Below are 23,753 nucleotides of genomic sequence, written 5' to 3'. Positions count from 1 at the left end.
GTCTTCTTTGTATCTATGGGTGAGTCAGTGACTGGTCATTGGATATTTTTTGACAGTTGCCTGTTCAGGTGAGCATGTGGGGGAGGTGGTCTCTGTTCTGTCCCATTTGGGTAAAAGGTGTCGAGTTGCAGGGTGTTATCCTGAGAAAGAGGAGCTCCCCCATTTCAATTTTTAGTGGCTAGCCTAAGTCTTCGAGTCTGCTGGTGGCTGGGTATAAGCAGATAGATCTTGGTCATACTTCATAGTCCCCTCAGCTGAATGACACGATGAGATTAATCCAACAATGTCATTGTCCCCTGGCTGCTTGCTGCCCACCTCAAAGACTTTGACTTTGGCCAAAGTATGTTTATGTTACCATATGCTACCTTGAGATTCATTTTCTTGCAGACATTTACAGGAAAATTAAAGTAGTACAATACAATTATGAACTTTACGTAAACAAAGACGGACAAACAACCAATGTGTAGAAGAACAGAAACTGCATATAAAAATAATACTGACAATATGTGCTGTCAAGTTCTTGAAAGTGAGTCTGTATATCATTGAATCTGTTCAGTGTTGTGGTGAGTGAAGTTATCCAGCTGGTTCAGGAGCCTGAAAGGTCATAACTATTCCTGAACCTAATGGTGTGAGTCCCGATGCTCCTGTATCTTGCAACAGTGAAACCAGAGCATGGCCTGGATGGTGGGGGTCCTTGATGATGGGTGCTGCTGTCTTGTGGCAGTGGTCCTTGTGGATGGGGAGGGTTGTGTCTGTGCACTTACATGATGTGCTGCCACAAGTAGCCAGGGAGAGATGCTGGAAAACCACGTAAATATATAGGCAGGAGCTCCCATTCTCGTGTCCACCCACCTCGTTCAGAAGGGTGTGCAGAAAATAGCCAGAGAGCTCCTGTCTAATGTCGCATCCGGACAAAACTTGCCATGTGGAGTGGCATCCCCATAGTTGCATGAAGGTGGAAAGACATTTACACAGGGAATAAATGTGATCCTGCATGGTTCCCCAACATCAGACACTGCACATCATCTCATCTGAACTGGAATCCCTGATTATGTCACCTGGTAACCCACCACACACACACACAAACTAAATCGGTACTGGTTGTCCATTATATCCAACGGTGGCAGGAAACCTGTGCAGGGGAGTTTGTAAGAGTGGAAAAGCTGTTGCAGTCCCACTCGCTCAACCTCAGAAGTCAGGGTCCAGTGGTACAAGTAGTTGTCACAACTGGAGTTTTCCTTGTTTGCAGAGGATAATCATAACTTTTGTACATCGAGATGCCCTTTGTTCTCCACAGAGTGTTGAAGAGCCACCGTCCAGTCATTGGATCTCACAGTAGATCTCATCCCCTCAGTCTGCCAGAGCTGACTTTGCATGCTAGGACAGGCATCTCCCTATCTCACTGGGGTATGAAGCCTGCGAGCTACCCTCACCTGGTTTAGCCAGCCTATTGAAGTGGTGTGTCGTGATCTGGTTGCTGTTTCATTCAAACAGCTGCTTGGAGCCACAGGTGAGAGCTGAGTGTCCAGCGGAGACCAAAGGTGAGTGAGCTGCCCTAATTTAGACATGACCGCCCCTTCACCAGAGGTTCTACCCCTCCCTGGACAGCACACCCCACACCTTAATGAAACACGCACATCCTTGACAATTACTCACTGACACTCTCATTTAACTTCATTGACTAAGAGAACCCATTTACTCAGGTGAGATGATGGGCCGTACTTGTCACACTTTCTCCACTAATCTATGAGAACTCAGTGACCCTCGGGACAGCAGCAGAGATGTCGGCTCTTCCACAGATAGAAGTCAGATTCATACAACAGACCTTTCAGCCCACTGAAACTGTGCTAACCACCAGGGACTCATTTCAAATATTCAAGTACAATATCAAAGAATGAACAACCTTGAGATTTGTCTGCTCACAGGCAGTCGCAAAGCAAGAAACCCAAAACAAAACTATTAAAAAAAGACCAACCCCCAATGCAGAGAGAGAGAAAAAACACAAGTTACGCAAAAAACAGCATTCCAAACTGAATTGATTCCTTCGATCCGAATCCCCAGAGCAGGCCCAAAGCCCCGGTATCAGTTCATATTCACGGGGCAAATAGCTGCAAAACTCACAGGCATGAAGTACAGTACCCAGGGGCAATCTCACAGCCTCAGTGCCACAGAGAGAGAAGTAAAATCGGCCCACTCTCGCCTCAGATCCCGACACCCTGCCTATCCAGACCATTGTTTAAATTATCCAAACAGTGGACTGTGCTTTGCATTAGGACCTGAGCCACAACACAGCAAAATGCACCAGACCTAGACCGCGTGGCCCAGCGTTTCACTCTGGGTCTAGATTCCGCCGCCCAGGGCAAAGCTGTTCTCGACCTCTCAAAATAGATTTGGTGCTTACAGAAATCTAATCTTGCCTCCGGGTTATTTGGATATGCAACAAAACTCGTCTGCCTCAACTTCTCTCTCCAAATTGCTCACTCCATTGCCATTGATTTTACAATGTACCAGCATGGCTCAAATCCACTTTGCCTAGATCTTCCTTGTTTGCAGTGATAGTTGACTACAATTTACTTCAGAACAGACGTTATTAGTAATCCTGAGGTTAGAGACCTGTCTCTGTGAGTGAATGTGTGGGAGGGAGGGAGGGGTCTGTCCTGGGGTGGGAGACCTGTCTCTGTGTGTGTGAGGGAGGGAGGGAGGGAGGGGTCTGTCCTGGGATTGGAGACCTGTCTCTGTGAGTGAGTGGGAGGGAGGGAGGGAGGGGTCTGTCCTGGGGGTGGGAGACCTGTCTCTCTGTGAGTGAGTGAGTGGGAGGGAGGGAGGGGTCTGTCCTGGGATTGGAGACCTGTCTCTGTGAGTGAGTGGGAGGGAGGGAGGGGGTCTGTCCTGGGGTGGGAGACCTGTCTCTGTGAGTGTGTGTGAGGGAGGGAGGGAGGGGTCTGTCCTGGGATTGGAGTCCTGTCTCGCTGTGAGTGAGTGGGAGGGAGGGGTCTGTCCTGGGGGTGGAGACCTGTCTCTGTGTGTGAGTGAGTGGGAGGGAGGGAGGGGTCTGTCCTGGGGTGGGAGGCCTGTCTCTGTGAGTGTGTGGGTGGGAGGGAGGGAGGGGTCTGTCCTGGGGTGGGAGACCTGACTGTGTGTGAGTGAGTGGGAGGGAGGGAGGGGTCTGTCCTGGGATTGGGGACCTGTTGGTGTATGTCTGAGTAGGAGGGGTCTGTACTGGGGTGGGAGACCTGTCTCTGTGAGTGGGTGAGTGAGTGGGAGGGAGGGGTTTGTCCTGGGGGTGGAGACCTGTCTCTGTGAGTTGGAGGGAGGGAGGGAGGGGTCTGTCCTGGGGTGGGAGACATGTCTCTGTGTGTGAGTGGGTGGGAGGGAGGGAGGGGTCTGTCCTGGGGGTGGGAGACCTGTCTCTGTGAGTGGGTGGGAGGGAGGGAGGGAGGGTCTGTACTGGGGGTGGGAGACCTGTCTCTGTGAGTGGGTGGGAGGGAGGGAGGGAGGGGTCTGTCCTGGGGTGGGAGACCTGTCTCTGTGTGTGAGTGGGTGGGAGGGAGGGAGGGGTCTGTCCTGGGGTGGGAGACCTGTCTGTGTGTGAGTGGGTGGGAGGGAGGGAGGGGTCTGTCCTGGGGTGGGAGGCCTCTCTCTGTGTGTGAGTGGGTGGGAGGGAGGGGTCTGTCCTGGGGTGGGAGGCCTCTCTCTGTGTGTGAGTGAGTTGGAGGGAGGGAGGGAGGGGTCTGTCCTGGGGTGGGAGATCTGTCTGTGTGTGTGAGTGAGTGGGAGGGAGGGAGGGGTCTGTCCTGGGGGTGGGAGACCTGTCTCTGTGAGTGAGTGAGTGGGAGGGAGGGAGGGGCTGTCCTGGGGGTTGGAGACCTGTCTCTGTGTGTGAGTGTGTAGGAGGGAGGGTGGGGGTCTCTGTCCTGGGGGTGGGAGGCCTGTCTCTGTGAGTGTGTGGGTGGGAGGGAGGGAGGGGTCTGTCCTGGGGTGGGAGGCCTGTCTCTGTGAGTGTGTGGGTGGGAGGGAGGGAGGGGTCTGTCCTGGGGTGGGAGACCTGACTGTGTGTGAGTGAGTGGGAGGGAGGGAGGGGTCTGTCCTGGGATTGGGGACCTGTTGGTGTATGTCTGAGTAGGAGGGGTCTGTACTGGGGTGGGAGACCTGTCTCTGTGAGTGGGTGAGTGAGTGGGAGGGAGGGGTTTGTCCTGGGGGTGGAGACCTGTCTCTGTGAGTTGGAGGGAGGGAGGGAGGGGTCTGTCCTGGGGTGGGAGACATGTCTCTGTGTGTGAGTGGGTGGGAGGGAGGGAGGGGTCTGTCCTGGGGGTGGGAGACCTGTCTGTGTGTGAGTGGGTGGGAGGGAGGGAGGGGTCTGTCCTGGGGGTGGGAGACCTGTCTCTGTGTGTGAGTGGGTGGGAGGGAGGGAGGGAGGGTCTGTACTGGGGGTGGGAGACCTGTCTCTGTGAGTGGGTGGGAGGGAGGGAGGGAGGGGTCTGTCCTGGGGTGGGAGACCTGTCTCTGTGTGTGAGTGGGTGGGAGGGAGGGAGGGGTCTGTCCTGGGGTGGGAGACCTGTCTGTGTGTGAGTGGGTGGGAGGGAGGGAGGGGTCTGTCCTGGGGTGGGAGGCCTCTCTCTGTGTGTGAGTGGGTGGGAGGGAGGGAGGGAGGGGTCTGTCCTGGGGTGGGAGGCCTCTCTCTGTGTGTGAGTGAGTTGGAGGGAGGGAGGGAGGGGTCTGTCCTGGGGTGGGAGATCTGTCTGTGTGTGTGAGTGAGTGGGAGGGAGGGAGGGGTCTGTCCTGGGGGTGGGAGACCTGTCTCTGTGAGTGAGTGAGTGGGAGGGAGGGAGGGGCTGTCCTGGGGGTTGGAGACCTGTCTCTGTGTGTGAGTGTGTAGGAGGGAGGGTGGGGGTCTCTGTCCTGGGGGTGGGAGGCCTGTCTCTGTGTGTGAGTGTGTGGGAGGGAGGGAGGGTGGAAGGTCTGTCCTGGGGGTGGGAGACCTGTCTCTGTGAGTGGGTGGGAGGGAGGGAGGGAGGGGCTGTCCTGGGGGTGGGAGGCCTGTCTCTGTGTGTGAGTGGGTGGGAGGGAGGGGCTGTCCTGGGGGTTGGAGACCTGTCTCTGTGTGTGAGTGTGTAGGAGGGAGGGTGGGGGTCTCTGTCCTGGGGGTGGGAGGCCTGTCTCTGTGTGTGAGTGTGTGGGAGGGAGGGAGGGTGGAAGGTCTGTCCTGGGGGTGGGAGACCTGTCTCTGTGAGTGGGTGGGAGGGAGGGAGGGAGGGGCTGTCCTGGGGGTGGGAGGCCTGTCTCTGTGTGTGAGTGGGTGGGAGGGAGGGGCTGTCCTGGGGGTTGGAGACCTGTCTCTGTGTGTGAGTGTGTAGGAGGGAGGGTGGGGGTCTCTGTCCTGGGGGTGGGAGGCCTGTCTCTGTGTGTGAGTGTGTGGGAGGGAGGGAGGGTGGAAGGTCTGTCCTGGGGGTGGGAGACATGTCTCTGTGAGTGGGTGGGAGGGAGGGAGGGAGGGGCTGTCCTGGGGGTGGGAGGCCTGTCTCTGTGTGTGAGTGGGTGGGAGGGAGGGGCTGTCCTGGGGGTTGGAGACCTGTCTCTGTGTGTGAGTGTGTAGGAGGGAGGGTGGGGGTCTCTGTCCTGGGGGTGGGAGGCCTGTCTCTGTGTGTGAGTGTGTGGGAGGGAGGGAGGGTGGAAGGTCTGTCCTGGGGGTGGAGACCTGTCTCTGTGAGTGGGTGGGAGGGAGGGAGGGAGGGGCTGTGAGGCCTGTCTCTGTGTGTGAGTGGGTGGGAGGGAGGGGTCTGTCCTGGGGTGGGAGACCTGTCTCTGTGTGTGTGAGGGAGGGAGGGAAGGAGGGGTCTGTCTGTGATTGGCGACTTGTTGGTGTATGTCTGAGTGGGAGGGGTCTGTACTGGGGTGGGAGACCTGTCTCTGTGTGTGAATGAATGGGAGGGAGAGAGGGGTCTATCCTGGGGTAGGAGGTTTGTCTGTGTCTGTGGGTGGATGGGTGGGAGGAGTCTGTCCTGGGGTAGAATTGTCTGTCCTGGCATTTGCAGGCTGATCCACCACATCATTTCACTGAACATTTCCATGTACATGTGATAAATAAATGAATTGGAATTTAATTCCTCTGCCCTCAAAGCTGTGAGATCCCTCGGTCACCTACCCTTGCCCAACTAACCTTTCTTGTACTCTCATAACTTTGGGTAATGTGGCAGCCCATCACCCTGGGGCAGTGGTCATTGACAGTAGAGTACCAGTTCTCTATCCTGGGCCACTCTTTCAAGTTCTCCCCTGGTGTAGCCCATCTTCAAAGATCCTTCCTCTCCCAGGGATGTGGTCTTGGGCATTTCTGTAGCTCTGGGTTTTTAACAGGATGAGGTTTCTGGCTCCATGCCCAACCCTCCTCCGTTTGCAGCCAGGCTTGGCAGAGTTCACAACCCTGGTGCTCTGCTGTTCAACACTACCGAGCTTCCAACACACAGGGGCGAAGATGTGCAGTGTTTGTCACTAGCTCAACACCAGGACCTCTCGAGACTGCAAGAGGGGTCAGAGGTGTAGGCCCTTCTGTATGTTGTCCTTACCTGGGCTCGAAAGCTACGTTCGCACATCACTGCACTGGAGTTTCTATGTCATACCATCCACACGTCTGGCACACCCTGGGTAAGTCCTTGGCTCCCTTGCAGAGGCTTACACCGCCACCGGGATCCAAGCACCATGCTGCATAGGGGGTTGTGCCCTCTTGTTCCAACTCCAGCAGCTCTCTCCGTGATGTTCGGCTTCCCAACTGTTTTCTGTTATGTCCGCAGATTCTGATTTCTCCGTTGGAATGTCAAACCAGCATTAAAAAGCGATTATCTGCAAATCCCTTCTTAAACCTTCTTAACAGATGAAAATAGACGCTTTAAAACCTCGGGCACCAATCCGACCCACAGCAGGCGAAGAAACAACCCAGAAATCCCTCCAGCTCTGACCCTATCCCCACCTTCGGAAAGATGCAGAGCTGTGGAGCCTTCCACCAACCAGCTTGGGATAAGCTGTTTACCCCTGGGAAGGATCATTACACAATAAACCTGGGATTTTTAACACCAGGAGACATAGGAACAGAATTGGGCCATTCGGCCCATTGAGTCTGCTTCACCATTGCATTATGGCAGATCTATTTTCTCTCACCTTTGACAATCTAATGAAGAACTTTTCAAACTGTTTTAAATATACCCAATGACTTGGCCTCAACAGCCACCTGTGGCAATGAATCCAGATTCACCACTCTGGCAAAAAAAATCCTCATCTTTGTCCATGTATTCTGAGTCTCTGGTTCGAGACTCCCTCAATCTTTGATGTTATTCTAAACTCCAGTGAGTACAGGCCCACAGCCTCTCACTAATGACCAGACACGGCAGTCCAACTTTTTAAAAAGCTTTAACATTCAGAATGTGGCATCCTTGTTCAATGCCCACACTGAACTCGCATTTAAGTGTTAGTTGAGGTCAATTTCTTAAACCACTGCAGTTACTCTGAAGGTACACTTGCTGATTTATGTAGATATTTAGAGACAGCACAGAACAGGCCCTTCTGCCCCATCAAGCCGCCCTGATTTAACCCTAGCTGAATCACAGGACAATTTACAATGACCTACTAACTGGTATGTCTTTGGACTACGGGAGGAAACCAGAGCACCCAGAAACGGAACTCCACTGCTGAGCTGTAACAGTGTTGCGCTAACTGCAATGCCGCAACGCTATCGTGCCGTCTCCAGCTGCACATACTCCAGAATCTTTCAATGGGCTACAGCCATACTAGGCTGAAAACGCCCGATTTCAAAAATTCAAAGTAAATTTATCATCAAAGCACATGTATTTCACCACATACCACTAAGAGCAATTTTCTTGCAGGTCTTTACAGTAGATCAAAGAAATGCAATGGAATTAACGAAGAGCTACGAAGGCTGACAAGCAGCCAATACAGAAAAGACAACAAACTGCAAATGCAAATTAAAAAATAAACATTATTGACAGCATGGGTTGTCAAGTCCTTGAAAGTGAGTCTATCTGTTCTGTTCAGTGTTAACTTGTCTGCTCTCAGAATCGAAGCAGGATCATTCGTGCCTGTTTTGTACATCGATGGGAGATTGCCTGGGAATAGCAGTTGCTGTAAGCTTGTATTTTGGCAGTGGAATGTGTGGTGACATTTGCAGTAGTATTTCAGGTGAGTGATCTATAATCAAAGGCTTGGGGAATTGAAGGACTGTACAGGATAGTGTTAAAGGCATGGTGAGGAGGTACTACCCTCCATTATCAGTCTGGTGGTGTAGTGGCATCAGCACCGGACTTTGAGGTGAATGGTCCCTCGTTCGAATCTAGCCGGCTCCTCGTACGCTTTCCATCTGTGCTGGGCTGACTTGGCATCATAAAAAACAGTCAAATGCTACAGAAGCAGCAAAATGCTGCCTGATGCACGAGAAAGAAATTATCAGCTCAGATATACAGAATGAAAATTGAACACAATCAAGGCATATTTGAGAGTGCATTTGTAATTTATTGATTCAAGTTTTGAGTCCTATTGATCTTTTCCAACTGGAGGGTGAAGTCCATCTTTAGGAATCAGCAATGGTAACAAGCAGCACCCGTATATCACACCATCTGACCGGACCCCTTCCAACCCTGTCTACAAACAGTGGACAGTATTTAAACAAATGGACCTGTCCCGAGGTCCAACCTTGTTCACGTCGTTTCCCGTCTGTGGAATCCCCACGATCCTCCCAAGCATGTCCAGGGCAACCGCAGACAACGCTCGTGGCCTCAGTCTGTGAGAGCAATCAAGGCCTCTACAACATTTCCCAAATGCTCCCGCAAGCTGCGCTCAGCTGCAGTCCGAGAGATCTCCATCTCGTTCATCTGTGATAGAAAGGCAACATCCATCATTAAGGAACCCATCACCCAGGACATGCCCTCTTCTCATTGCTACTATCAACGAAATGGTACAGGAGCCTGAAGACACACACTTGACATTTCAGGGACAAGCTTCTTCCCCTCTGCCATCAGATTTTTGCACTACTTATTTTATATGTATATATATATAAAATTCCTTATTTTAATTTATAGTTTTAAAATTATGTATAGCACTGCACTGTGCCCGCAAAATAGCAAATGACATGACACATGCCAGTGATATTAAACCAGATTCTGATGCTTCATTGCTTTAGAACACTGCTGTTGTCTCTGAGTTGGCGGGTACACTACACGCTGAGTGACCCTGAACCGGCAGAGCATCAAAGGGCCAGCTCGATGCTCTCTGGGAGTGGGAACACTGCGGAGGAAACAACTGGGTTCACCCTTTCCAGGAATTTGAATGTCCTCAAGGCAACATCTGGGGCTCAGACCATAAGACATAGAAGCAGAATCAGGTTGTTTGGCCCACTGAGTCTAGTCCACCATTCCATCTTGGCTGATTTATTTTCCCCCTCAACCCCACTTGCGTGCCCTCTCCCCATAACCTTTGACATCCTTACTAATCAAGAACCTATCAACCTCTGCTTTAAATATACCCAATGACTTGGCCTCCACAGCCATCTGTGGCAATGAATTCCACACATACACCAGCCCCTGGCTAAAGAAACTTCTCCTAATTTCTGTTCTAACTCTAGCTTTGGTTTCATAGAGAGGGTAGGAGCTCGGAATTGAACAACCAAAACAAGAGGGGCTGGGAAAACGAAGGTTCAGATTGTAGAATGCCATCAACAGCACTGCTGGTCTAGATTAGGGCTCAGGTCCTGGGATGGTGCTTGGAGAACTTCTGGTGCACACAAAACCCATCACCTTATCTTGTGCTACTTCCCAGTAATGAGGGTTGAATGAGATCGGAAAGCATTGCCTCCAATCTGGCCCAAACTGTAATCCTCTACATCCTCAAAGTCATTGTGGACCAACTGCATACTGCACATTATACACCAACACTTACAATGTGCAGTTTGACTGCTGGGCTTCTACAAGCTACTCAGTCTTTGGCCTAGTTCTTCTATGGCCAATTCCCATACTGCGTGTGTATTTTATGTGTTTGTGTGTGTTCTACTCTGCTGCGACTCTGAACCACATCTGCCCATAAGGAAGCCCCTAGCAGGACCTCCAGAGAAAAGAATCTCTGCAAAACCAAAGCTGATCTTGACACGGGGCAAACTGAGGGCAAGTTTATGACCTTACGCGTGACTTACTATGAGTTCGACATCTTCTTTCTTTATGATGACTTTTGCCAGCTCCTTCTCCCTGCAAATCAAAAAGAGAACAGTCACTGTACATTCTTCGCCTATTCGTAACATTTCCAGGGGTGACAGCAATGAGAGAAACGGAACTGGATTGCAAAGGGGAAGAAGATCAGGCTTAAGAAACTTCTCATCTCCGTTCTGAAGGGACATCCTTTTACTTCAAGGCTGTGTCCTCTGGCACTAGACTCTCCCACCACAGAAAACATCCTCTCCACATCCACTCTATCAAGGTCTTTCAGTATTTAAAAGTGGGCTTTAAAAAGTGGCCCACTTTCAGGAGCGGGCAGCGGAGTGTGCAGCAGCAGAGTGCTGGGCTTTGGCTCAGCGGGCTTCGGCGCAAGAGGACTTTGGCAAGAAGAAATCAGTGAGCCTGAGTACGTGCTTTTCATTTATTCTGACTAATCTGGGATCAGGTAATGGGGGAGACAGTTAGAGCAGTGGTGTGCTCCGTATGCAGTATGTGGGAGGTCAGGGTCAACACAGTTGTCCCTGATGACCACACCTGCAATAGGTGCATCCAGCTGCAGCTCCTATCAGACCGAGTTAGGGAATTGGAGCAGGAGCTGGATGAACTACGGATCATTCGGGAGGCAGAGGCAGAGATAGATAAGAGTTATCGGGAGGCAGTCACACTGAAAAGACAGGAGGTAGGCAAATGGGTGACAGTCAAGAGAGGCAGGGGGAGCAGACAGAGAAAGAAGCACCCCTGTGGCCGTTCCCATCAAAAATAAGTATACCGTTTTGGATACTGTTGGTGGGGATGACCTACCAGGAACAAGCTGCAGTGGTCCTGTCGGACCCTCGACTAGGAAGGGGAGGAGGGAAGAGAAGAGAGCGGTATTGATAGGGGATTCTATAATCGGGGGGCGGACAGGAGATTTTGTGGGGAAGATCGGGAGTCTCGGATGGTATTTTGCTTCCCTGGTGCTGGGGTCCGAGACATCTCAGATCGGGTGCAGGTTATTCTCAAGAGGGAGGGCAAGAATCCAGATGTTGTGGTCCATGTAGGGACCAACGACGTGGGTAGGATGAGTGAGGGGGTCCAGCGTAGGGAGTTCAGGGAGTTAGGTGCGAAGCTGAAGAGCAGGACCTCCAGGGTAACAATCTCAGGATTGCTACCTGTGCCACGTGCGAGTGAGGCAAGGAACAGGAGGATTATAAAGATTAATACGTGGCTGAGAGGATGGTGCAGGAGGGAGGGCTTCAGGTTTGTAGATAATTGGGCTTTGTTCCAGGGAAGGTGGGATCTGTTCCGAAGGGACGGTTTACACCTAAACTGGAGCGGTACTAACATTCTTGCAGGGAAGTTTGCTAGTGCTTCTTGGGGGGGGGGTTTAAACTGAATTTGCAGGGGGCGGGGATCCAGAATGTGAGAAAGGATAGCGAGAGGAAGAATAAAGGACAGGTGGGGACTACACGGTTCCGGAATATTAAGTGTGTAGTAGAGAAAGGTGAGGCGGAACAAGTGATAAGGAGGACACATGTACAGAGGGATGGTCTGACGGAGCATGGAGTTAAATGCGTTGAAAGAATAAGTAAATTTAGGAAGGACAACAAAATTCTAGGGGCGTATAGCCCGATGGGAGTTCGGGGAGCTGGGTTAAGCACAATAGGCAGCGATTCAAACAGAGAGAGGAGAAATGGGCTAAAAATTCTATATCTGAATGCACGAAGTGTCAGAAATAAGGCGGATGAGCTTGAAGCTCAGGTGCAAGTGGGTAACTATGATGTTGTTGGGATAACAGAGACATGGCTGCAGGGAGATCAGACCTGGGAAATGAATGTACAAGGGTATACGTGCTATCGTAGGGACAGAAAGGTGGGCAGAGGGGGTGGGGTGGCCCTGTTGGTGAGGAATGAGATTCAGTCCTTTGCAAGGGGGGACATAGGGTCAGGAGAAGTAGAGTCTGTGTGGATAGAACTGAGGAACAGTAACGGCAAAAGGACCCAAATGGGTGTTGTCTACAGGCCACCAAACAGTAGCATGGATATTGGGTGCAAGTTGAATAGGGAGTTAACATTGGCATGTGGCAAAGGTAATATTGCAGTAGTTATGGGGGATTTCAACATGCAGGTGAACTGGGAGAATCAGGTTGGTGCTGGACCACAGGATAGGGAGTTTGTAGAGTGCCTACGGGATGCATTCTTGGATGCAAGAATCCAAGAATACAAGAACGGCTTGTATGAGAGCCGACCAGGGACAAGACTATTCTGGATTTAGTGTTATGTAATGAACAGGATTTGATAAGCGATCTTGAAGTAAAGGAGCCATTAGGAGGTAGTGATCATAATATGATAAGTTTTTATCTGCAATTTGAGAAGGATAAGGGCAGCTCGGAGGTGTCAGTGTTGCAGTTGAACAGGGGAAACTATGGAGCCATGAGGGAGGAGCTGGCCAAAGTTGACTGGACGGATAGCCTAGCAGAAAAGACAGTGGAACAGCAATGGCAGGTATTCTTGGGAATAATGCACAAGGTGCAAAATCAGTTCATCCCCCAGAGAAGGAAGGATTCAAAGGGGGGAAAGGGGCCACAGTGGTTGACAAAGGAAGTCAGAGATTGCATAGCATTAAAAAAAAAGGAAGTATGACAGAGCTAAGGTAAGTGGGAGGACAGGTGATTGGGAAGTTTTTAAGGAACAACAGAACTTAACTAAAAAGACAATACGGGGAGAAAAAATGAAGTACGAACGCAAGCTAGCCAGGAATATAAAGGAAGATAGCAAAAGCTTTTTTAGGTATGTGAAGAGAAAGAAGATAGTTAAGAACAATGGTGGGCCCTTGAAGAATGAATTGGGTGAAATTGTTATGGGAAACAGAGAAATGGCAGAAGAATTTAATAAGTACTTTAGATCTGTTTTCACTAAGGAAGACACAAGCAATCTCCCAGATGTATGGATGGGCCAAGGACATAGGGTAACAGAGGAAATGAAACAGTTTGACATTAGGAAGGAAACGGTGATGAGTAGACTGATGGGACTGAAGGCTGACAAATCCCCAGGTCCAGATGGTCTGCATCCTAGGGTACTAAAGGAGGTGGCCCTGGAAATTGCAGATGCATTGGTAATCATTTTCCAATGTTCCTTAGATTCAGGATCAGTTCCTGAGGATTGGAGAATGGCTAATGTTATCCCACTTTTTAAGAAAGGAGGGAGGGAGAAAACAGAACTATCGACCTGTCAGCCTGACATCGGTGGTGCGGAAGATGCTAGAGTCCATCATTAAGAATGAAATAGTGGCATATCTAGATAGCAGTGATAGGATTGGGCTGAGCCAGCATGGATTTACCAAGGGTAAATCATGCTTGACTAATCTGTTGGAGTTTTTCGAGGATGTAACCAGGAAGTTAGACGGGGGAGATCCAGTGGATGTAGTGTACCTCGATTTTCAGAAGGCATTTGATAAGGTCCCACATAGGAGATTGGTGGGTAAAATCAAAGCTCAGGGCATCGGGGGGAAGACATTGACATGGATAGAAATCTGGTTGGCAGATAGAAAGCAAAGGGTAGCGGTGAATGGGTGTTTCTCGGAATGACAGGTGGTGACTAGTGGGGTGCCACAGGGCTCGGTATCGGGACCACAGCTGGTTACAATTTACGTCAACGATTTAGATGAAGGCATTGAGAATAACATCAGCAAATTTGCTGATGATACTAAGCTGGGTGGCAGTGTGACATATGATGAGGATGTTAGGAGAATTCAGGGTGACTTGGATAGGCTGGGTGAATGGGCAGATGACATTTAATGTGAATAAGTGTGAGGTTTTTCACTTTGGGAGTAAGAACAGGAAGGCAGATTATTATCTGAACGGTGTAGAGTTGGGTAAGGGAGAAATACAAAGAGATCTAGGAGTCCTTGTTCATCAGTCACTGAAGGTGAATGAGCAAGTGCAGCAGGCAGTGAAGAAGGCTAATGGAATGTTGGCCTTTATTACAAAGGGAATTGAGTACAAGAGCAAGGAAATCCTCTTGCATTTGTACAGAGCCCTGGTGAGGCCACACCTGGAGTATTGTGTACAGTTTTGGTCTCCAGGGTTAAGGAAGGACATCCTGGCTGTAGAGGAAGTGCAGCGTAGATTCACGAGGTTAATTCCTGGGATGTCTGGACTGTCTTACGCAGAGAGGTTAGAGAGACTGGGCTTGTACATGCTGGAATTAAGGAGATTGAGAGGGGATCTGATTGAAACATATAAGATTATTAAGGGATTGGACAAGATAGAGGCAGGAAATATGTTCCAGATGCTGGGAGAGTCCAGTACCAGAGGGCATGGTTTGAGAATAAGGGGTAGGTCATTTAGGACAGAGTTAAGGAAAAACTTCTTCTCCCAGAGAGTTGTGGGGGTCTGGAATGCACTGCCTCGGAAGGTAGTGGAGACCAGTTCTCTGGATGCTTTCAAGAAGGAGCTAGATAGGTATCTTATAGATAGGGGAATCAAGAGATATGGGGACAAGGCAGGAACTGGGTATTGATAGTAGATGATCAGCCATGATCTCAGAATGGCGGTGCAGGCTCGAAGGGCCGAATGGTCTACTTCTGCACCTATTGCCTTTTTCACAGGTTTCAATGAAATCCACCCCTCCTCATTCTTCTAAACTCCAGTGAGTACAGATCCAGAACCATCAAACGCTACTCATACATTAACCCTTCTATTTCTGGAGCAGAGCAAGGTGGTTAACTGGGTGAGTGTTTGGTGGGGGGGGGGGGGTGGAAGAGGGCTGCTCGTTGGAATATTCTGGGCATTGAGGGGTGTGCGCATGAGGTGGAGTGATCCCAAGCACAGGTTCACAGTAGCTGAAGTTATTGCACTGACAGAGAGGTGGGAAGCACAGAAAGATTCAGAAGCGTTCTTAAGGTCATAGGGCTCAATGAGCAGAAATCACAGTCCTTGGAGCTGGGAGTTATTGGAGAACAGAAAACATATGGTGGAGGGCACGATGACAGAATGCTGATTTTAAATCAGTGCAAGACATAGTGAGGGAAGGAAGCAACCCGCTTCAGTGGTGGGAACCTGATGATAGGAAATGGATGAAGGTCACAGAGCAGAGGCTGCACTTTGTGAGAACAAGAATGGTTTCCAAGCTGAGACTTGCATTCCATTGCCCAAAATCATTCCTCTCCTCTCCCACAACCTGGAGATCAGCATGAGGCTCCTCCACACAAGCTACTTATAGTGAAGACCAATCACCCTGACAACTGCCTGACCTTTACACAGACAGGAAAACAGCAGATGGCAAAAAGTCAACACATTATGGGCCGAAGGGCCTGTACTGTGCTTTTCTGTTCTGTTTCTAACAACTTTCTACAGGAGCACCATCCAGCATCGAGTCTGGCTGCATTGTGTGGAACGGACGCTGCAAGGTACTGGAACATAAAACGCTAGAGCAGGCATTCCTAATTTGGAGTCCATGAACCCCTTGCTCAATGGTGTTGGCTGAAGACATAGAAAAAAGTACAAACCCTTGCCCTAGAGGATAGTAAAAACCTCTAAGGATCACAGTCGTTTCCACCCTCCCCCCCCCCATTGGTGACATTTACTGGGAGCGTTATATACAAAGGGCCCAAAGCATTGATGATTCCTGCCACCCATCCCACAATCTCTGACCGACTGGGAGGTACAGGAGCATCAGGGCTAGGTCTGCAGACTATGCAAGGTTCTCCTCTCAGGCTGTGAGACTAATGAATCCCCGCCACCACCGAGCTGTGCTGCACACTACCTGCACTCTGAATGATATCTTATTAACTTATTTCTGATAATATTTCAGTTTATGTGCTGTTATGATGTATGTTGTGTGGTCCTGAGGAATGCTATTTCATTTGGTTGTATATATGTACGGTCAGATGACAATAAACTTGAACTTGATGTTCATTAAGTCAACTGCAGATTCCAACCTTTCTTGTTTGGCTTTCTGTTCCCGGGATCTCCTGTCTCCAATGACAGACATTGCCTGAAGAAAAACAAGATGACAACTGATAATTACTCCCACATCCCACCTGGGTTCCCAGTCCATAGTCTCCCACCTTATCCCACATCCACCTCCTTCCCCAACAACAGAGTTTCTCTGCAGATCAAGCCTGCTCCACCATTCAGCATAAATTTACCTTTGCGTCATTCAGAAATTGTCGGGTTAAACAGAGGACAGTGAAGGGGAGGAATGGAGAGGATAGTGATGGGAGGGGAGGAATGGAACAAGTGGACAGTGACAAGGAGGGGAGGGATGGAATGAGTGGACAGTGACGGGAAGGAGAGGGGAGGGATGGAGAGGATAGTGATGGGAAGGAAGGAATGGAATGACTGGACAATGATGGGAGGGGAGGGATGGAATGAGTCGTGAGCTGCGGCTAAAAGAATGCCATAGGGGAGCTTAACATCAAAGGATATACTTTGTATCGAAAGGATAGGCAGGAATACATAGGCGGTGGTGTGGCTGTGTGGGTAAGAGATGGAATTACATCTTTAGAAAGAGGTGACATGGGGTCAGGGAATGTCGAATCTTTGTGGGTTGAGTTAAGAACCTGCAAGGGTTAAAAATCCATTATGGGAATCATATTTAGGCTTCCAAATAGTAGTCACGATGTGGGGTCGAGATTGCAATGGGAGCTGGAAAAGGCATGTAATAAGGGTAATGACACAATTGTAATGGGGTCTTCAATACGCAAGGGGATTGGGATAATTGTGTTGGTGTCAAATTGCAAGAGGGGGAATTTGTTGAATACCTATGAGATGGATTTTTAGAGCAGCTTCTGCTTGTGCCTACTCAGGGAAAAGCTGTCTCGGATTGGGTGTTGTGTAATAGCCCAGATCTTAACGTAAAGGAACCCTTAGGAGACAGTGATCATAATATGATTGAATTCATACTGCAATTTGAGAGAGAGAAGCACAAGTCAGATGTATCAGTATCACAATGGGATAAAGGGAATTACAGAGGCAGGAGAGAGGAGCTGGCCCAGGTGGATTGGAGGAGGATGACGGCAGAGCAGAGATGGCTGGAGCTTCTGGGAACAGTTCACAAGGCACAGGATAGGCATGCCCCACAGGAGTATTTCTCAAATGGCAGGGTAGGCAACTGTGACTGATAAGGGAAGTTAAGGACTTCATAAAAGCCAAGGAAAGGACATATAAGGTAGCAAAAGTGACTGGGAAGTTGGATAATCGGGAAGCTTAAAATCCAACAAAAGGCAAGCAAGCAAACAAGCTACAAGAAGGGAAAAGGCAGAATATGAGGGCAAACTAGCCAATAATATAAAGCAGGATACTAAAAGCTTTTATATAAAGTGTAAAAGGGAGGTGAGAGTTGATATTAGACTACCGGAAAATGATGCTGGTGAGGTAGTAATGGGGGGACAACGATATGGCAGCTGAACTTTATGGGTACTTTGCATCTGCCTTCACATCAGTGTTGTGCCAGAGGTCTGTGAGTGCCATTGCTATTACAAAGGAAAAAGTGCTAGGCCAACTCAAAGGTCTTTAGGTGGATAAGTCACCTGGACCAGATGGACTACATCTCAAAGTCCCAAGAGAGGTTATTGATGCACCATCAATAACTCTCAGAGACGGGAGGTGAACGATAGGCTTTTATTAGCAGCAAAAGGGAGCACAGCATCTTGGAGACTGAGGAGGGAGCAGTGCCTCCAATCGCCTTTACCCAGGGGTCTGTGGGAGGAGCCACAGGAGCAGTCAGCAGAGGGGCGTGTCCAGACAGGTATACATAGTTTACCACAGTTACTGAAGAGATAACAGATGCGTTGGTCATGATCTTTCAAGAATTACTTGACTCTGGCATGGTCCCAGAGGACTGGAAAATTGCAAATGTCACTCCATTCTTTAAGAAGGGAAGAATGCAAAAGGAAATTATAGGCCAGTTAGCCTAACCTCAGTGGTTGGGAAAGTGTTGGAGTCGATTATTAAGGATGAGGTTTCGGGGTACCTGGAGACTAATGATAAGTCAAAGTCAGCATGGTTTCTATATAGGGAAATCTTGCCTGCCGAATCTGTTAAGAGTTCTTCAAGAAGTAACAAGCAAGGTGGACAAAGGAGAGGCAGTGGATGCAATTTACTTGGATTTTCAGAAGGCATTTGATAAGGTGCCACACATGAAGCGGCTTAGCAAGATAAAATCCTATGGCATTACAAGAAAGATACTGTATTGACATGGATAGAGGAATGGCTGACAGGTAGGAGGCAGCGAGTGGGAATAAAAGGGGCTTTTTTCTGGATGGCTGCAGGTGACTAGTGGTGTTCCTCTGGGGTCAATATTGGGACTGCTACTTTTCACATTGTTTGTCAACGATAGACGGCTTTGTGACAAAGTTTGTGGATGACACGAAGATAGGTGGAGGGGTAGGTAATGCTGAGGAAGCAATGCGATTGCAGCAGGACCGAGACAAATTGGAAGAATGGGCAGAAAGTAGCAGATGGAATACAGTGTTGGGAAATGTAAGACAATACATTTTGGTAAAAGGAACAATAGTGCGGACTATCATCTATGAGGGGTGATTGATAAGTTCGTGGCCTAAGGTAGGAGTCAATTTTATTTTTCAACAGTCCCCTCCTACATTTACACACTTAGTTCAGTGGTCATGGAGCATACGGATCCCTTCATTGTAGAAGTGGTCCACAGCAGGGGTGATTGATAGGTAGAAGGAGATGAGTTATACCTCTTGTCACATGCACGTGCAGTGATTATGCAGAAACGCATCTCCTTCTACCTTAGGCCACGAACTTAACAATCACCCCTCGTAAACGGGGAGAAGATTCAAACATCAGAGGTGCAAAGGGACTTAGAAGGACTTGTGCAAGATTCTCAAATGATTAATTTACAGGTTGAGTCTGTGGTAAAGGCGGCAAATACAAGGTTGGCATTTATTTCAAGGGAATAGAATATAAAAGAAAGGAGATATTGCCGAGGCTTTATAAGATACTACTCAGGCCGAACATGGAGCATTGTCAACAGTTTTGAGCCCCATATCTCAGAAAGGATGGGTTGTCATTGGAGAGAGTCCAGAGGAGGTTCAAGAGGATGATTCTGGGAATGAAGGGGTTAACATATGAGGAGCATTTGGCAGCTTTGGGCCTGTTCTCACTGGAATTTAAAACAATGCAGGGGGATCTCATTGAAACCTACCAAATGGTGACAGGATTAGATAACATGGATGTGGAGAGGATGATCCTTATGGTGGGGGTATCTAGAACTAGAGGACATAGACTCAAAATTGAGGGTGACCCTGTAGAACAGAGGTAAGGAGGAATTTTTTTTACGCCTCCGTACCTCTGAGCAAGCAAGGAGAGTGCTGAATCTCTGGAATGTTCTGCCACAGACTGCAGTGCAGGCCAAGACCATGGGTATATTTAAGGCGGAAGTTGATGCCATCAAAGGATCCGGTGAGACAGGTGCACAGGGTTGATTGTGATCCGCTATCAGCCAGAATGGAATGGAAGTGTAGGCTCGATGGGCTGAATGGCCCATTTCTGCTCTTATGTCTTAGGATCATATGAGTGGACAGTGATGAGGAGGAGGGGCGGAGTGAACAGTGATGGGGAGGGGAGGGTTGGAGTGGACAGCAATGGGGAGGGAGGGAGGGAAGGAGTGGACAGTGACGGGGAGGGACGGAGTGGACAGTGACGGGGAGGGAGGGATGGAAGGAAGGAGTGGACAGTGACGGGGAGGGGAGGGATGGAGTGGACAGCGACGGGGAGGGAGGGATGGAGTGGACAGCGACGGGGAGGGAGGGATGGAGTGGACAGCGACGGGGAGGGAGGGATGGAGGGACGGAGTGGACAATGACGGGGATGGAATGAACAGTGATGGGGAGGGGAGGGATGGAGTGACAGAGTGGACAGTGACGGGGATGGAGTGGACAATGACGGGGATGGAATGAACAGTGATGGGGAGGGGAGGGATGGAGTGACGGAGTGGACAGCGACGGGGAGGGATGGAGTGGACAGTGACGGGGAGGGGAAGGATGGAGGGACGGAGTGGACAGCGACGGGGAGGGGAAGGATGGAGGGACAGAATGGACAGCGACAGGGAGGGACGGAGTGGACAGTGACGGGGAGGGATGGAGTGGACAGTGACGGGGAGGGAGGAATGGAGTGGACAGTGATGGGGAGGGGAGAGATGGAGGGACTGAATGGACAGCGACGGGGAGGGGAGGGATGGAGGGACGGAATGGACAGCGATGGGGAGGGGAAGGATGGAGGGACGGAATGGACAGCGACGGGGAGGGAGGGATGGAGTGGATAGTGACAAGGAGGGGAGGGACGGAGTGGACAGTGACGAGGAGGGGAGGGATGGAGGGACGGAGTGGACAGTGACGAGGAGGGGAGGGATGGAGGGACTGAATGGACAGCGACAGGGAGGGAGGGATGGAGTGGATAGTGACGCGGAGGGGAGGGATGGAGGGACGGAGTGGACAGTGACGAGGAGGGGAGGGATGGAGGGACTGAATGGACAGCGACGGGGATGGAGTGACGGAGTGGACAGTGATGGGGAGGGAGGGGAGGGATGGGGGACAGTGACGAGTAGGGGAAGGCTGGAGGGACGGAGTGGACAGTGACGAGGAGGGGAGGGAGGGATGGAGGGACGGAGTGGACAGTGACGGGGAGGGATGGGGGACAGAGTGGACAGTGACGAGGAGGGGAGGGATGGAAGGACTGAGTGGACAGTAAAGGGGAGGGATGGGGGACAGAGTGGACAGTGACGAGGAGGGGAGGGATGGAAGGACTGAGTGGACAGTAAAGGGGCCATCAACCTCCCACCCTCCACACCACTCCCCGGGCCTCACAGTCTCCAGGTCCGAGCTGAGGATCTCCTTCTCTTCGGCATAGTCGGTCACCCGCTCGAGGTCTGCGGCGCCGCTGTCATGTTTCCGCGGTTTCTCCGCCGGCCGCTCCGTCTCCTCATTTTCCAGGTCCAGGTCGCCGTCTGCCTCCGCCATTACCCACGCCGCCGGAAAGGCCTGTCTTGGCGCCGGCACGCCGCCGGAAGGACGTCAGCACGTACGCACCTGCCCTCACCGCTAGGTGGCTCTGTGGTGGAGGGAGGCGGCCTTGCGGTCCTTCCGCCGTTGCACACAACCTTTGCATTTTCTTCCTGAACTTGATGCAACAGATGTAACGCCCTCATCCACTTGAAGAAATCCCTGGCCCCATCACCACAGAGAGTGGATGAAGGGACAGTACTCAGATCCTTTGCTCTCCTTATTGAGTCCATGTGGAGGACTGGACTCAACGCCACCTTTTTGGCTAAACATTCGGCCATTCTATCGGACACCTCCTGCTCTATATGTGGAAAAATATTTAGGTCCCACAATGGCCTTATTAGTCACCTCAAGGGTCCTCATTGCTTTTGAACTCATTAACACTTTTCTGCACTGACAGCAGCATCCCTCAATTCTCGTAATAGTAAGGACTGTATTTGCCTTGAGTACACTCATTAACCGAGCCTCCAGAGTCTTCGTGGACAAATTGTTCTGAAGATTCACCACCATCCAGCTGTAGAAAATTCAATTTGTCAGGCCACATTAGAATTTTGTATGTTTGATGAAAGCTCTTTGTCTTCTCACAAAACCTAACATCCTTGGAAACATACACTGCATTCTCTCTATTGCAAGAATATACTTCCTTCAAAAGGCCAGGGTTGAACACAATATTCTAGCTGCCATGTAACCATAGCCCCACATAACTAGTTCATACCTTCTATATATTGGTGAGACCTGACACAGACTGGGAGACTGTTTCGCAGAACACCTACGCTCTGTCTGCCAGAGAAAGCAGGATCTCCCAGTGGCCACACATTTTAATTCCACGTCCCATTCCCATTCTGATATGTCTATCCATGGCCTCCTCTACTGTCGAGATGAAGCCACACTCAGGTTGGAGGAACAACACCTTATATTCCCTCTTGGTAGCCTCCAACCCGATGGCATGAACATTGATTTCTCTAACTTCCGTTAATGCCTCTCCTCCCCCTCTTACCCCATTCCTAATTTTTAATTTTTTTCCCCTCACAATAACTCCTTGCCTGTTCTTCATCTTCCACTGGTGCTCCCCTCCCCCTTTCTTTCTTCCAAGGCCTTCTGCCCTGATACTCCCCCTTCTCCAGCCTTGTATCCCTTTTGCCAATCAACTTCCCAGCTCTTAGCTTCATCCCTCCCCCTCTCAAATATCTTTCTTCCGTTAGTCCTTACGAAGGGTCTTGACCCGAAATATTGACTGTACTTCTTCCTATAGATGCTGCCTGGCCTGCTGCGTTCCACCAGCATTTTGTGTGTGTTGTTAGTTCATGCCTAGCTATTATAGCTCAAATTCTCTTGCAATGTCCAATAACAACTTTAAAATTTTTTTACCACTTAACTCAGGTGGAATTTACTTACAATGGCTAAATAACACGGAAAACTTGACCACCAAGGTTGGGATTGTACCCTCCGAAATGCAAGAGGCAGGAATGCTGATGACTTGTACTACAGTCTGTTTATCTCCCCAATTTCTTCCTGTACTTCTAAACTTTCATTGATCAGAGATCCAAACACTCACACCACCAACATCTTCCACACTGGAAACGAGACAGAAGTGGATGACCTCACATTTTCCCCAAACTATAATTCACCTTGACTTCTTTGTCTATTTACTGAAACCACAGATGCTTCACATCCTCCTCATATTCCAAACTGCCACAAAGGAATGTATATTATGAGCGAATAATAAACACAAGAGATTCTTTAGATACCAGAAATCTTGAGCAACCTACACATAATACCAGAGTCCCTCTAGTGATTTGTGTGTTGCAAGGAAACTGGGTACATACATATACACGATTCTTCCCATCAATTATTGATGAAGACTGAGCAGCTGAGGCCTAAATCTCCCCATGGCACCCCTCCTTTCACAAATTACCGATTTTGTCTTTCCTTAAATTTTACATCCATTGACACATTCTCAAATCATGCAAATACATTACCACCAATATAAGGTACTCTAGTTAAATAATTCTGTGTGGCACCTAGCAGACATTTTTCGAAACCCAGAGCACTAATTAACCGGTTTTCCTTGTCTGTCCAGAGGTGATCTCTCTTTCATATACCGTGTCCAATCCATCTGTAATAGCGTCGGTTAGACAACACTATTACAGCTCATGGCATTCTGCAGTTTGGAGTTCAATTCCAGCACTGTTCTGTAAGTAGTCTGTATATCCTCCCTGTGGAATGCGTTGGGGTTCTCTGGGTACTCTGGTTTCCCCCCACAGTCCAAAGACACACTGATTAGTAGGTTAACTGGTCGTAGTAAATTGTCCTGTGATTAAATTGGGTGTTGCTGGGCAGTGTAGCTTGAAGTGCCCCACAAGGACTTATTCCACACTGTACTTCAACAAATAAGTAATTACCCTGACCAACATGGCTACACCAGAAGAGTATCTGCTCCTTAACATGGAAATCAAATGGTTTAAGAGCCCATCCAACTCTGGGAATGACACAGGCCATTTCATTGAGTTGTCTAATTCACCCCAGGGCATTTCAACATCT

General features: G+C 49.7%; 1 protein-coding gene across 1 annotated transcript; it reads right to left on the bottom strand.

Annotated features, from left to right (window-relative positions):
• Positions 1-8,493: 8,493 nt before the first annotated feature.
• On the bottom strand, positions 8,494-21,210 carry hypk (huntingtin interacting protein K). Its single transcript, XM_073024768.1, has 4 exons — positions 21,018-21,210; positions 16,125-16,180; positions 10,187-10,238; positions 8,494-8,873 (listed from the first exon to the last, which is right to left on the bottom strand). Exons 1-4 carry the CDS (start codon positions 21,168-21,170, stop codon positions 8,778-8,780), a joined length of 357 nt encoding a protein of 118 aa, XP_072880869.1. The 5' UTR covers positions 21,171-21,210; the 3' UTR covers positions 8,494-8,777.
• Positions 21,211-23,753: the final 2,543 nt, after the last annotated feature.

This window comes from Hemitrygon akajei, chromosome 21 (genome assembly GCF_048418815.1).
Source record: "Hemitrygon akajei chromosome 21, sHemAka1.3, whole genome shotgun sequence".
Lineage (NCBI taxonomy): Eukaryota > Metazoa > Chordata > Chondrichthyes > Myliobatiformes > Dasyatidae > Hemitrygon > Hemitrygon akajei.
This window is presented reverse-complemented; position numbering and strand designations above follow the sequence as displayed.